Consider the following 14,384-nt stretch of genomic DNA (forward strand, 5'->3'; position numbering starts at 1 on the left):
ATTAGCGATGCAGTTTTTCAATGTCTTCCCTTCTTGTTGACTCTTACTCTAACTCAGTCAGTCATTTGTACTTGATTCTCCTTTGTTTTTGTTAACAGGACCATTTTGAATCAATCTTCAGTGAAGAAAGGCACAACCAACTTGTTGTTCGAGGTAACACTCTAGCTGCTAAAGTTATGCACAAACGTAAGGGCAGATTGGGTCTTCGTTTCCATATTTTTGTAACAACAGAAGATACTCTGCAAGTGCTTATGCAACTTGAAAAGCAAATCAACCTTGCAGTCATCTGAACCTAATTTCCCCTCAGTACCAGAGCAAGTCAAGGCTTGTAAGTTGTAGCACCTAATCATTCATGGCATGCAAATAAAGAAAGATCGGCGATAAATCTCAAGTAGTTTACGACCCACGTACGGAGGCTATATCTAGGCAACATCCTAGATGGACGTAGTGGCTGCCATCTTTGTAACTCATAATTTTAATTTCTCTTATAGGCTTTTCTGTATATTATTTTTAGATAGTTCTAGTTAGGTGTCCCCTATTAGCAGTGGGGATTCTCCACTGCTAGATGTAATTGACACGATAACAAAGTCATTATTATTATTATTATTATTATTATTATTATTATTATTATTATTGTTATGCTGTTTTAGTCGATAACGAAATTCTCCCAAATAACATAAAGTGAAAGGAAAGGGTCGTGTAAGTTAGTGAAGAATTGAGTCTTCTGTTCTGTTATAGGCGAAAGAAGGTTCTCTCACAAAGCCATGCAAGGAGCACTGATGATTTACTTTTATCGGTGAGAATATTTTATTTGTTATATATCTTACACTAAACTACCTTGGTTCCGTTTTATGTAACAGCCGTACATGGCAAATAGCGCTTGACGTTTGCGCAAGACCAGGGTATGAAATTCAGTATTCAGTAAAATTTTATTGGATTGAGGTCGATGGATGTACTGGGTTGCTACTGACAGACTTTCCAACTTTACCTTTAGCGACAGGAGCAAGAATCTGCTAGCACGTTTGTCAATTTTCTGGCGGAGAAACGGCAAGAACGAAATTTTCCCTGAAAGTGGTAGTCCAGATACATTAATCCAGGGATTACTTAAATTTCCGGACATTCTTTTACAAACCATTCGGATAATATTTCGGCGTTATGTAACAAATCGTTTGCTTTATGAAGTGTCCCAAAATTGTGTACTTTTTTTCCAGTGGCCTAACTTTGCATCCTTGTTACTTCTGCAGTGACGAGCCTCGATTTAACCAACCGTTCCAGATTCTTCAACTATTGATGGATATTGACTCGCATTTGATCAAGTGGCGATGTAAGTTTACATGATTTTGCTTGAATCGTTAGTGCAAACGTTTTACTTGCAAAGGCCAAAATTCTTTACCGCAGTGGTTCAATGGTTCTAACTGTCGGAGATAGCTAAGCTAGTTTAAGAAGGTTCTTACCTTCAACTGTAGCTGCTGGACGTGTACTTTGTCACGAAAAGGTATAAAAGTCACCCGACTTGAAAGCAGTCGACATATGTACGCACAGTGGACCTATTGTTGGCATTTTAGTAAGCCGCTGTTGTTGCTTTGCAGACAATCATTTGATGATGGTGCAGCGAATGATTGGCAGTAAAATGGGCACTGGCGGCACGTCTGGGTACCAGTACCTTAGGTCCACGGTCAGGTTAGTCTGCAAACATTTTGCTTCATAGCAATGAATCAAAACTCAGAGCATTTTTCTCTACCCTCCGCCCTTTTCTTATCAGAGTTTTGCCATTAAATTCCTAGCGATCGTTACAAGGTATTTGTGGACCTGTTTAACTTGTCTAACTTCCTGATACCACGTGACCGAATCCCACCACTCAGCTCGTCCATGAAGGTGCGCCTGCGCACTGCTCTGGTGGATGGCCGTCTGTACGACAGTGACAGTGCTCACTTCAGCGACAGCAGTGAGGAAGATCAGGTGTCATTGCTCACCTCCTTGGTTAAAAACGCCGGCATAACAGTCACACCAACTGTCGACACCGACAAAGGCGAAGAAACCAGCAACTAGTTTATAATAAACGATTTTCAGTAACAAGATAAAAATGATAGTGACAAAGTCAAAAAAAAAAAGTAGCATAGTTAAGAGATAAAATTATAATGTATGTAGTTGGTAAATCAACTCTAAGAAATTAGAAATGTTTTTCAGAGATCCATAAATATACTTGTCGACATGTCCTCGATAATTTTGTTTTTTTTTTTCAACAGTTTACCGTTTTTCTCTTTAACGAAATCCTTCATTTTAAAGGACAATTTTGACTAGATTAGTTCATTTCGTCAGTAATGTAAATAGAATTTGTTTTATAAGCTTGGTCGATATTATTTTCCTACGGCTTTTTACGACTGTTGCATCATCGAATTTAATTTGTATCGTGTGTTGTTTTTTTTCTTGCAATGTTTTTTTTTCACTATTTGTTAAATGCTAGAATAGTTTGTAAAACGACTGAAGCGACTTTTAAGTAATTTTCTCAAGGGCTTTCGCTTTTATACGCAAAGGCCGGGTTGTTTCAGAGCGGATTCACACTAACCACGATTAGAAGAGTTCAAATTAAGAGTTTGAGATTAGTGACAACTGAGGGAACAACCAAAACAAAACAAAAATCAGAGAACCTATAGTGAGAGTTTCCCAATTTTATTGCCATCAAAATCAACGCTAATCGTGGACTAACTTTATCGTTCTTTAATCAACCGGGCCCAGTAGAGTAAAGATACATTGTATCGTGTCTACCCATACATCCCTTTCTGTTGGCATCCTCAAGGCTGAGCCAATCAAAAGACACGCATTGCCCCACGTGTAGCTTTATAAACACGTGACTTTCTGCGTTTCTAAGGAAAGGTACGATTGGCCAAGCATTAGGTAACACCAACACAGACGCGTTGCCAAAACATTTGGAACCTATTTACAACAATGTTTATATTTAAGAAATATTTTCAATACAGAAGCATTTTGCTGGTAAAACTTGAAGTAACGAATTTTGTGTACTATTTAGATTTAAAAATAACTGTTTGATGTTCAATTGTATTTAATAACAAATAAAGGGCTAAAAGGTCGTTTTTGGCCAAAGTTTAACTGTGGAAGAGTTACTTTACATACTATTTGTTGCCTGGCTAGCGTTACTGAAATTACGTGACCACCCAGGCTATACTCCCAAAATCCGGAGGTCGCGGGTTCAAGTGCTGCCCTGACCACCAAGCTGGAGTTGTTTCTCGGTACGCCCCAGTTCAACTCCTTGGTCATGTTTGTAAATAGCCAACTGGTCTGCCTCCTGCTAGTTGGGATTTTAAAGCCTATTATGGTTATTTGAAGTGTTTCTTTCTTTCACTTTAAGCGGCATGCCTGTGAACTAGCTAAGTGTAGCTAAGCGCATTGTCCACTATAAACAACAATTTTGCACAATTTTTGAACTTTTTTGAAGTTCTAAAGTTAACACGGCAGCTTTACAGCAAATATATTTATCACATGAAAATTGGCCAATTTTTCTCCTCTACACAAGCAAATAAGAATTGTCACTTAAAAAGTGTTCGAATAGACGAGGCTTAAAGGTCACCTTACAAACTTTTCCAGGGTCCGCGAACCCTTTTCGTTAGTATCAAGAGACCTCTGGGCGAAATAGAGAGGTGAAGCAGCATTAGACATCAGTCACAAGCGGTTACTAAATCTACGCATGCTCAGAAACCATTATTAAAAGCAAGTGCACAATGAAAGCAGAACCAACCAGGATTTGCACACATTTTTACTTCGTTATTTTATTTTCATGGCGCACCTGTGAACTAGCTGGTGCGTCCTGTAGACTGCTTATCAAGTCTATGGGACGCGCCGTGACCATAGCTAAGTGTGTTGTCCGAGTAAAATAAAATCGGAAATCGTCGGATGCTATTCGACACTGCTCGGCAAGTGACAGTTCATAATAGCTCAAATGTTAACGATAGCTGAGAAATAACTTAACTTCTAACTGGTAAACTCATGCAGACCTTCTAAACAAAGAATCACTTTTGTCATGCTGGTCTTCTGCGTGGTGGCTTAATGGAGAGGGAACTAGGCGCCAATAATTCGTACGAATTCCCGTAAAAGCTGCTCAAATATGACCAAAATAACTTAACAGTTTCATGATCAAGCTAAGAGTGCGACTTGCCGTGTGATGAAGCAGTTGCTGAAATGGTGGTAACTTCAAAATTCCCATCAGACTCTAAGTAAACTCATTCTTTTAAGTTAGGTGCCCCGCCAAAAGACGGGGCGACAAAAAATTAGTCTGTAGACTCATTCAAGTTGTTCTCCTCCACGGAAATCTTTAGTAAAAGGCGAAAGATTTATACGTGTTGAAGGAAAACCAAAGCTACGTGACACTGTACAGACCAGGCGCTTCATCTAACGTCGCTCTACAAAACATGTGGGAAAGTCTGTTCTATGATACTTTAAAGCATGCGTACATGATTGCTTGTAACCTTGCAAATTTCGTATTAATTTCCATGTTCAGTTTGCAAATGCTTTCTTTTTCTTGTTCCCTAACAAATGTCCTCACGAAAGCAGAGCAATCTTAGTTTTAATCTCGCCCAGTTTTAGGATAACTGTGTTTGTATACAGGGAGCGCATTGCAGGAAAAGCCGAGTTTTTCTACACGATTTAATTTAGCGGTTCGTCTTTTCAGTCCCAAATTCGATCCACAGTATTTTTTCACGAAACGCGACGACTGGTTGGATTAGGGTCACGAGCGCATCCGATCGGCATTCACACAGGCCAATACGCTAAATACTAAATCAGACGGCGTCATTTCTTTTATAGTAACGCTTTTCACTGTCGTCTGGTGATTTCAAATGTTTGATTTCAGAGGAGCTAAAGGAAAGTCAATCCTGGAGAGGAAACACATGCCACACCAGTTTGTAGAGGTGTGCCACATCAATTTGTAGTGGTGTGCAACACCAATTTGTAGCAGTGTGCCACAGCAATTTGTAGTGGTGTGCCACAGCAATTTGTAGAGGTGTGCCACACCAATTTGTAGAGGTGTGCCACACCAATTTGTAGAGGTGTGCCGCACCAATTTGTAGTGGTGCGCCACACCAATTTGTAGTGGTCTGCCACACAAATTTGTAGTGGTGTACCCCAGCAACTTGTGTGCCACCCCAATTTGTAGAGGTTTGCCAAAGCAATTTGTAGTGGTGTGCCACACCAATTTCTAACGGTGTGCCAAAACAATTTGTAGTGGTGTGCCACAGCAATTTGTAGTGGTGTGCCATACCAATTTTTAGGGGCGTGCCACACCAATTTGTAGACGTGTGCCACAGCATTTTGTAGTGGTGTGCCACAGCAATTTGTAGTGGTTTGCCACAGCAATTTGTAGTGGTTTGCCACACCAATTTGTAGTGGTGTGCCACACCATTCTGTAGAGGTGTGCCACAGCAATCTGTAGTGGTGTACCACATCAATTTGTAATGGCGTGCCACAGCAATTTGTAGTGGTGTGCCACAGCAATTTGTAGAGGTGTGCCACACCATTTTGTAGAGGTGTGCCAAAGCAATTTGTAGTGGTGTTCAACACCAATTTGTAGTGGTGTGCCACTCTATTTTGTAGTGGTGTGCCACACCAATTTGTAGTGGTGTGCCACACCAATGTGTAACGGTGTGCCACCCCAATTTGTAGAGGTGTGCCACCCCATTTTGTAGAGGTGCGCCACACCAATTTGTAGTGGTGTACCACGGCAATTTGTAGTGGTGTGCCACAGCAATTTGTAGCGGTGTGCCACACCAATTTGTAGAGGTGTGCCACCCCATTTTGTAGAGATGTGCGACACCAATTTGTAGTGGTGTGCCACACCAATTTTTAGGGGTGTGCCACAGCAATTTGTAGTGGTGTGCCATATTAATTTGTAGTGGTGTGCAACAGCAATTTGTAGAGGTGTGCCAAACCAATTTGTAGTGGTGTGCCACAGCAATTTGTAGTGGTGTGCCAAACCAATTTGTAGCGGTGTGCCACAGCAATTTGTAGCGGTGTGCCACAGCAATTTGTAGTGGTGTGCAATACCAATTTGTCGTGGTGTGCCACAGCAATTTGTAGTGGCGTGCCACAGCAATTTGTGGTGGTGTGCCAAAGCAGTTTGTAGCGGTGTGCAATAGCAATTTGTAGTGGTGAGCCACAGCAATTTGTAGAGGTGTGCTGCCCCATTTTGTAGAAGTGTGCCACACCAATTTGGAGTGGTTTGCCACAGCAATTTGTAGTGGTGTGCTACAGCAATTTTTAGGGGTGTGCCACACCAATTTGTAGAGGTGTGCCACACCAATTTGTAGTGGTGTGCTATACCAATTTGCAGTGGTCAGCCACAGCAATTTGTAGTGGTGTGCCACACCAATTTGTAACGGCGTACCACACTAATTTGTAGTGGTGTGCCACCCCAATTTGTACTGGTGTGCGACTCCATTTTGTAGTGGTGTGCCATACCAATTTGTGGTGGTGTGCCACACCAATTTGTAGTGGTGTGCCACCCCAATTTGTAGAGGTGTGCCACCCCATTTCGTAGAGGTGTGCCACACCAATTTGTAGCGGTGCACCACGGCAATTTGTAGTGCTGTGCCACAGCAATTTGTAGTGGTGTGCCACAGCCATTTGTAGAGGTGTGCCACACCAATTTGTAGAGGTGTGCCACCCCATTTTGTAGAGGTGTGCCACACCAATTTAGAGTGGTGTGCCACACCAATTTTTAGCGGTGTGCCACAGCAATTTGTAGTGATGTGCCACAGCAATTTGAAGTGATGTGCCAAAGCAATTTGTCGGGGTGTGCCACACCAATTTGTAGTGGTGTGCTACTCCATTTCGTAAAGGTAGCCCACACCAATTTGTGGTGGTGTGCCACACCAATTTGTAGTGGTGTGCCAACCCGATTTGTAGAGGTGTGCCACTCCATTTTGTAGAGGTGTGCCACACCAAATTGTATTGGTGTGCCAGAGATATTTGTAGTGGTGTGCCACAGCAATTTGTAGTGGTGTGCCACAGCAATTTGTAGAGGTGTGCCACCCCAATTTGTACTGGTGTGCCACACCAATTTGCAGTGGTGTGCCACAGCAATTTGTAGTGCTGTGCAACAGCAATTTTTAGTGGTGTGCCACAGCAATTTGTAGTGGTGTGCCACAGCAATTTGTAGAGGTGTGCCACCCCAATTTGTACTGGTGTGCCACACCAATTTGCAGTGGTGTGCCACAGCAATTTGTAGTGCTGTGCAACAGCAATTTTTAGTGGTGTGCCACAGCAATTGGTAGTGGTGTGCCACACCTATTTGTAGTGGTGTGGATACCAATTTGTAGTGGTGTGCCACAGCAATTTGTAGTGGTGTGCCACAGCAATTTGTAGTGGTGTGCCACAGCAATTTGTAAGAGTGTGTCACACCAATTTGTAGAGGTGTGGCACACCAATTTGTAGTTGTGTGCCACATCAATTTGTAGTGGTGTGCCAGCCTAATTTGTAGTGGTGGCCCGCACCAATTTGTGGTGGTGTGCGACACGAATTTGTAGTGGTGTGCCACCCCAATTTGTAGAGGTGTGCCACTCCATTTTGTAGTGGTATGCCACACCAAATTGTAGTGGTGTGCCACAGCAATTTTCAGTGGTGTGCCAGAGCAATTTTTAGGGGTGTGCCACAGCAATTAGTAGTGGTGTGCCACACCAATTTGTAGAGGTGTGGCACAGCAATTTGTATTGGTGTGCCACACCAATTTGTGGTGGTGTGACACACCAATTTGTAGTTGTGTGCTACAGCTATTCGTAGTGGTGTGCCACAGCAATTTGCAGTGCTGTGCCACAGCAATTTGTAGTGGTGTGCTATACCAATTAAAGCAATTTGTAGTGGTGTGCCGCCCCATTTTGTGGAGGTGTGCCAGACCAATTTGCAGTGGTGTGCCACAGCAATTTTTAGTGGTGTGCCACAGCAATTTTTAGGGGTGTGCCACAGCAATTGGTAGTGGTGTGCCACACCAATATTTAGTGGTGTGCCACAGCAATTGGTATTAGTGTGCGACACCAATTTGTGGTTGTGTGGCACACCAATTTGTAGTGGTGTGCCACAGCAATTCGTAGTGGTGTACCACAGCAATTTGTAGTAGTGTGCCACTGTAATTTGTAGTGGTGTGCTATACCAATTGGTAGTTGTGTGCCATACCAATTTGTAGTGGTGTGCCAGAGCAATTTCTAGCGGTGTGCCACAGGAATTTGTAGTGGTGTGCCACACCATATTGTAGCGGTGTGCAACACCAATTTGTAGCGGTGTGCCACATAAATTTGTAGCGGTGTGCCACAGCAATTTGTAGTGGTGTGCCACAGCAATTTGTAGCGGTGTGCCACACCAATTTGTAGAGGTGTTCCACAGCAATTTGTAGCGGTGTACCACACCAATTTGTAGCGGTTTGCCACACCAATTTTTAGTGGTGTGCCGCAGTAATTTGTAGTGGTGTGCCACACCAATTTTTAGGGGTGTGCCACAGCAATTTGTAGTGGTGTGCCACATTAATTTGTAGTGGTGTGCCACAGCAATTTGTAGAGGTGTGCCAAACCAATTTGTAGTGGTGTGCTATAGCAATTGGTAGTTGTGTGTCATACCAATTTGTAGTGGTGTGCCACAGCAATTTGTAGTCGTGTGCCACAGCAATTTGTAGTCGTGTGCTACATCAATTTGTAGTGGTGTGGCACACCAGTTTGTAGTGGTGTGTCATACGAATTTGTAGTGGTGTGTCACAGCAATTTGTAGAGGTGTGCCACACCAATTTGTAGTGGTGTGCGACACCAATTTGTAGTGGTGTGCCACAGCAATTTGTAGTGGTGTGCCACACCAATTTATAGTGGTGTGCCACACCAATTTGTAGAGGTGTTCCACACCAATTTGTAGTGGTGTGCCACAGCAATTTTTAGTGGTATGCCACACCAGCTTGTACGGTAGTCGGAATACGAATTTGTTTTCCGAAATGGATCAGAATTTGAGGCCTTGGGGAAAGTGAGAGCAATGAACATTTACCGAACGAATGTCTAACGTATTAAGAAGTGAATAAAGTATTCTGCGAGCAGTTTCTTTTCGGGGAAAAAAGAGGGAAAGGAAAAATGGAGAAGAGCCTGCCCGCCCGTTTTGTATTTTCTTCTTCTGTGAAGATAACCTTTGGAAAGCTCTCATGACAAATTACGAATTTGAGTTTACACTGTTGCCATTGACTGTTTCAGTCTGCGAACGTTTATCAATTCTGTCGGATTTCTTCATGAACAGGTGCTATCATGGCAACCACTTAGCGGTTGTAAAGTTCTTAACTCTTTAACTCAGGTGCCCCGCCGATAAGCAGGGCGACAAAAAATTAGTCTATAGACTCATCGTAGTGGTCCTCCTCCACGGAAATCTTTAGTAAAAGGCGAAAGATTTTTGCGTATTGAAGGAAAACCAGAGCTACTTACCACTGTACAGACCAGGCGCTTTGTGTAACGTCACTCTACGAAACATGTGGGACAGTCTGTTCTATGACGCGTACTTCAAAGCATGCGCATCTGTAAAGCGTACGTTATTGTAAGTTACCTTGCAACTTTCGTATTAGTTGCAAGTGCTTTTTTTTGTTCTTGCTTGATAAAAAAATGATCTCACGAGCGACAGAGTAATGATTTTGACAATCTTAGTTTCAATCTTGCCCAGTTTTAGCATAACTGGGTTTGTATGGTGCATTGCAGGTAAAGCCGAGTTTTTCGACACGCTTTAATTTTGTGGTTTACCTTCTAGTCACAAAATTAATTCACAGTACGTATTTTTTTTCCGAAACGCGCTGACTTGTTTGATTGCCGTCGCATCTAATCGGCATTCACACGCGACAATACGCTAAATACTAAATCAGTCAGCCTCATTTCTTTGATTGATAAAATTTTTCTTCAAACTGTCGCCTGGTGAATTGAACTGTTTGTTTATAGCGGAGCTAAAGGAAAGTCAAATGTTTACAATCTCGGAGCGAAAACACTGTGTTAATATAACACACTTTTTAGTGCAATCAAAATCGAATATGTTTTCGTTTCTCAAATGGCCATCATTAACATCTAATGTATTAAGAAGTCAGGAAAGTAGTCTGCGAGCAGGTTTTTCTCGGGGAGAGAAAGAGGTTAAGGAAAAATGAAAGAACAGCCCGCCCGCCCGTTTTGTATTCTCTTCTTTAGTGAAGATAACTCTTTGAAAGCTCTCTAGCAACAGGCCAGTAGTTTTAAGATTCTTACCTCCTTACAGTTAGGTGCCCCGCCAAAATGCAGGGCGACAAAAAATTAGTCTATAGACTCATTCGAGTTGTTCTCCTCCACGGAAATCTTTAGTAAAAGGCGAAAGATTTATTCGTGTTGAAGGAAAACCAGAGCTACATAACACAGTACAGACCAGGCACTTTGTCCAACGTTGCTCAATGAAACATGTGGTACAGTCTGCTCTATGACATTTATTTCAAAGCATGCGCATCGGTAAAGCGGACAGTATTGTAAGTTACATTGCAACTTTCGTATGAAGTTCCATGTTTACTTTGGAAAATGTTTTTTTCATACTCACTAGAAAATGAACTTACGAAATCAGAGGAGTGATTTTGACAATCCTAGTTTAATCTTGTCCAGTTTTGACCGACTTGACAGTCGTTATTCAATAAAACATTTTGGGAAACAAAACGTTTCGTAAGAGCCTGCCCGCTCTTTTTGTATTCTCTTCTTCAGTGAAGATAACTCTTTGAAAGCTCTCATGACAAGCCACAACATTGTGTTCTCACTGTTGCTATTGATTTTTGCAGTTATTACATTTATCAATTCTCTCGGACTTCATCATGTCCGGGTGCTACCATAGCAACAAGCTAGCAGTTTTAGGATTTAAGTCCTTTTAATTAGGAGCCCCGCCTATATGCAGGGCGACGAAAAATTAGTCTATAGACTCATTCGAGTTGTTCTCCTCCACGGAAATCTTTAGTAAAAGGCGAAAGATTTATTCGTGTTGAAGGAAAACCAGAGCAACAAAACACTGCACAGACCAGGCGCTTTGTTTCAAATCGCTCTACGAAACATGTGGGACAATCTTCTCTATAACACTTACTTCAAAGCATGCGCATCTGTAAAGCGGACATCATTGTTAGTTACCTTGCAACTTCCTTATTAATTTCCATATTTACTTTGCAAATGCTTTTTCTTTTCTTGCTCGCTAAAAAATGAACTCACGAAAGTAGAGTAGTGATTTTGACAATCTTAGTTTCAATCTCGCCCTGTTTTAGGATATAACTGAGTTTTTTTTTTATACAGGGAGCACATTGCAGGACCGAAAAAGCTGAGTTTTTCGACTCGCTTTAATTTAGCGGTTCGCCTCTTCAGTCACAAAATTGATTCACAGTATTTTCCCCGAAACGCGCCGTCCTGTTGGATTGGAGTCGCGGGCGCATCCGATCGGCATTCACACGCGCCAATAAGTTAAATACTAAATCAGTCGGCCTCACGTCTTTGATCGATAACTTTTTTCTTCAGTGTCGTCTGGTGATTTGAAATGTTTGTTTTTAATGGAGCTAAAGGAGAGTCAATCCTGGAGAGGAAACACACACCAATTTAACACACTCAGTAGTGTAATCAGAATGTATGTGCAATGAATATTCACCTAGCGAATATCTAACGTATTAAGAAGTCAGGAAAGTAGCCTGCCAGCAGGTTCTTATTGGGGTAAGAAAGAGGGAAAGGAAAAATGAAAGACGAGCTAGCCTGCCCACCCGTTTTGAATTCTCTTGTCCAGAGAAGATAACTCCTCAAAAAGTACTCATTACAAACCAAAAGATTGTGTTCACAATGTTGCTATTGATTGTTGCAGTCTTACGTTTATCAATTCTGTCGAATTTTTTCATGTACAGATGCTACCATAGCAATTACCCATAGCAGTTGTAAAGTTATCTACTCTTTAGGAGCGACCAGAAACTGCAAGGGACCGCATACGATAAACGCCGAAACACGTGATGTGGTAACGCGTGTTTCGGCGCGCAAGTGAGTTCAAAGTACGGAACTTGATATAGTGAACGGGTCATTTTGCAATTTATGTGCGTTGGCTGTTGGACTGGCGTTACATATCTTCGCTACACAGTGCTGACGAGCCCCAAGAAGAGCGAAACAGCTGTCCACCGTTGCGATCCTACTTTATCGGTTCTTGTCATGTTGGTGTCTCGAAACGTTTTTCACGTAGTATCAGCCTTGCAGTCTATTGTTTGTCTTTAGGAGCCCCGCCAAAAGGCAGGGCGACGAAAAATTGGTCTATAGACTCATTCGAGTTGTTCTCCTCCACGGAAATCTTTAGTAAAAGGCGAAAGATTTATGCGTGTTGAAGGAAAACCAGAGCTGCGTAACAATGATCAGACCTGGCGCGTTATCTAACGTCGCTCTACGAGACATATGGGACAGTCTGTTTCGATTAAAGACACCTACTTCAAAGCATGCGCCTCGGTAAAGGGGACATTATTGAAAGTTGCATTGCACTTTTCTATATATAAATATTTTTTCATGTTTTGGTCGGAAAATGTATTTTGGCTTGTTTACTAAAAAAATGAACTTATGCACGAAATCAGAGTAGCGACAGATTCTGACAATCCCAGTTTCAACGTTGTCTTGCTAGTTTGGACCGACTTGACTTTCAGTACGTAGGGAAAACATTTTGGGAAACAAACATTTCGTGAACGGATGACTTAGCTTGTATACAGGGACGGCACTGCGGGAAACTTAGCTTTTTTTAATGACACTTTTGTGCGGTTTGCGTTTTTATGGACGAAATCGGGAAACAGTAAATTTCCCGAATCGCGCGGACTTATTGCCACGGCGTCTAGGCCCACCTGATCGGCATTCCGGCACGCGCCAGAACGTTAAACTGATACAGGTTTGGTCAGACTCGATTCTTTTACAGATTTCTATTTTTCAAACCGTCTTTTAGAGATTTAAATTCGTTAGTTTCTAGCGCAGCTTAAGGAAATACTCCGTTAATTTAGCACACTCAGTAGTGTAATCGAAATTTGTTTTGTTTTTATAAATTGAACACAAAATGACCTGGCTGAATGTGAGAACAATGAATATTCAACCATCGAGCATCTAATGTCTTAACAGGCCAAGAAAGGGGGTTGTGAGCAGGCTTTTCGAGAGGAAATAAAATGATCGAAAGGAAAACGGGAAGAAGAGCCCGCCTGCACGCCCGCCTACCCTTCTTTCTTTCCCAGCGAAGAACCTACTCGCAGGCTATCGAAGAAAGTGTATTTATATCCTCATAGTCAGTGCAGCTTTACTCTATGAAAGTTCTTATGACAACTAACAAGATGGCGCACACTGTTGTTATTAAACGTAGAAGTTTTACGTCTATCGATTCTGTCTGACGTCGTCATATTCAGCTGTTACCATGCAATCGGTGTTTTAACACTGCTTACCTCTTTTCAATTAGGTGCCCCGCCTGAAGGCAGGGCGACAAAAAATTAGTCTATAGACTCATTCGAGTTGTTCTCCTCCACGGAAATCTTTAGTAAAAGGCGAAAGATTTATACGTGCTGAAGGAAAACCAGAGCTACATGATATGAAACAGACAAGGCTTGATATTAAACGTCGCTTTACAAAACATGTGGGACAGTCAATCTTATGACACCTACTCATAAGAATGCGCATCGGTAAAGCAGACCTCATGGGAAGTACATGTAACAATGCAACTTTCGAATAAATTTTCCATGTTTAGTTCGAAATGCCTTTGCTCACCAAAAATGAATTCACGAAAGCAATGTGTTATGATTGCCTGGTCCTTTTGTTCCGCTGTTTTTCTTCATCAAGCAGTAGAGCTTAAGCTCACATTCCCAAAGCCAATTTTGGCTGCTGGTTTTTTTTAAGCCGAGAAAGTCAAACATGCAGATACTTTTTAAACTCTGAAGTGAAGCCTTCGATGTTCGTCTTTAAGTTTACTGCCAGACGACTTCAATGATCTGTTTTCACCATTCCTTCTACATTAAGAGCCTCATGATCATGACTCGAGGACGACTCATCGTCTGCTGAAGCAGTTACTTGCTGAAGAGGTGGAAACTTCACATCTCCCTCCGCGGGACTATGAGTAAATTCTCTTTGTTAGTAAGGTACCCCGTCAAAAGGCAGGGCGGCAAAAAAATTAGTCTATAGACTCATTCGAATTGCTCTCCCCCACGGAAATCTTTAGTAAAAGGCGAAAGATTTGTGCGTGATGAAGGAAAACCAGAGTGAACTGATTGGTAAAGACGAAAGCGGTTTGTTGAACATGGCGAAACAAAACCTGTGGGAGAGTCCATCTTGTCACGCTGAATAATACGCATGGGCATAGAGGGAAAGAAAGTTATTACGAGTTACATTGTAATC

The 14,384-nt window shown here is 42.0% G+C and overlaps 1 protein-coding gene and 7 non-coding genes across 9 annotated transcripts in view; 1 reads left to right on the forward strand and 7 right to left on the reverse strand.

Annotated features, from left to right (window-relative positions):
• Nucleotides 1-14,384, forward strand: part of LOC145496483 (tryptophan 2,3-dioxygenase-like) — a 28,629-nt gene that overhangs the window by 10,339 nt on the left and 3,906 nt on the right. Inside the window, exons 12-16 of one of the 2 annotated variants that reach the window (XM_081476166.1) lie at nucleotides 99-153; nucleotides 739-796; nucleotides 1,245-1,324; nucleotides 1,590-1,680; nucleotides 1,785-2,097. In XM_081476166.1, the coding sequence (XP_081332292.1) occupies nucleotides 99-153; nucleotides 739-796; nucleotides 1,245-1,324; nucleotides 1,590-1,680; nucleotides 1,785-2,049 (549 nt within the window). In that variant the 3' untranslated portion in view covers nucleotides 2,050-2,097. Of the gene's footprint in view, nucleotides 1-98; nucleotides 154-738; nucleotides 797-1,244; nucleotides 1,325-1,589; nucleotides 1,681-1,784; nucleotides 3,109-14,384 lie in introns of those variants that run through there. The other variant, XM_081476165.1, reaches the window with a different exon arrangement.
• On the reverse strand, nucleotides 4,254-4,375 carry LOC145498822 (U5 spliceosomal RNA). Its single transcript, XR_014050909.1, has one exon. It is a non-coding gene; the product is annotated as a U5 spliceosomal RNA (small nuclear RNA).
• LOC145498811 (U5 spliceosomal RNA) lies at nucleotides 9,326-9,447 on the reverse strand. Its single transcript, XR_014050899.1, has one exon. It is a non-coding gene; the product is annotated as a U5 spliceosomal RNA (small nuclear RNA).
• Nucleotides 10,266-10,387, reverse strand: LOC145498821 (U5 spliceosomal RNA). Its single transcript, XR_014050908.1, has one exon. It is a non-coding gene; the product is annotated as a U5 spliceosomal RNA (small nuclear RNA).
• On the reverse strand, nucleotides 10,897-11,018 carry LOC145498812 (U5 spliceosomal RNA). The gene has a single exon (XR_014050900.1). It is a non-coding gene; the product is annotated as a U5 spliceosomal RNA (small nuclear RNA).
• Nucleotides 12,253-12,374, reverse strand: LOC145498815 (U5 spliceosomal RNA). Its single transcript, XR_014050902.1, has one exon. It is a non-coding gene; the product is annotated as a U5 spliceosomal RNA (small nuclear RNA).
• Nucleotides 13,457-13,578, reverse strand: LOC145498810 (U5 spliceosomal RNA). The gene has a single exon (XR_014050898.1). It is a non-coding gene; the product is annotated as a U5 spliceosomal RNA (small nuclear RNA).
• Nucleotides 14,130-14,252, reverse strand: LOC145498816 (U5 spliceosomal RNA). Its single transcript, XR_014050903.1, has one exon. It is a non-coding gene; the product is annotated as a U5 spliceosomal RNA (small nuclear RNA).

Source organism: Orbicella franksi, chromosome 9 (genome assembly GCF_964199315.1).
Source record: "Orbicella franksi chromosome 9, jaOrbFran1.1, whole genome shotgun sequence".
In the NCBI taxonomy this organism is placed as follows: Eukaryota; Metazoa; Cnidaria; class Anthozoa; order Scleractinia; family Merulinidae; genus Orbicella; species Orbicella franksi.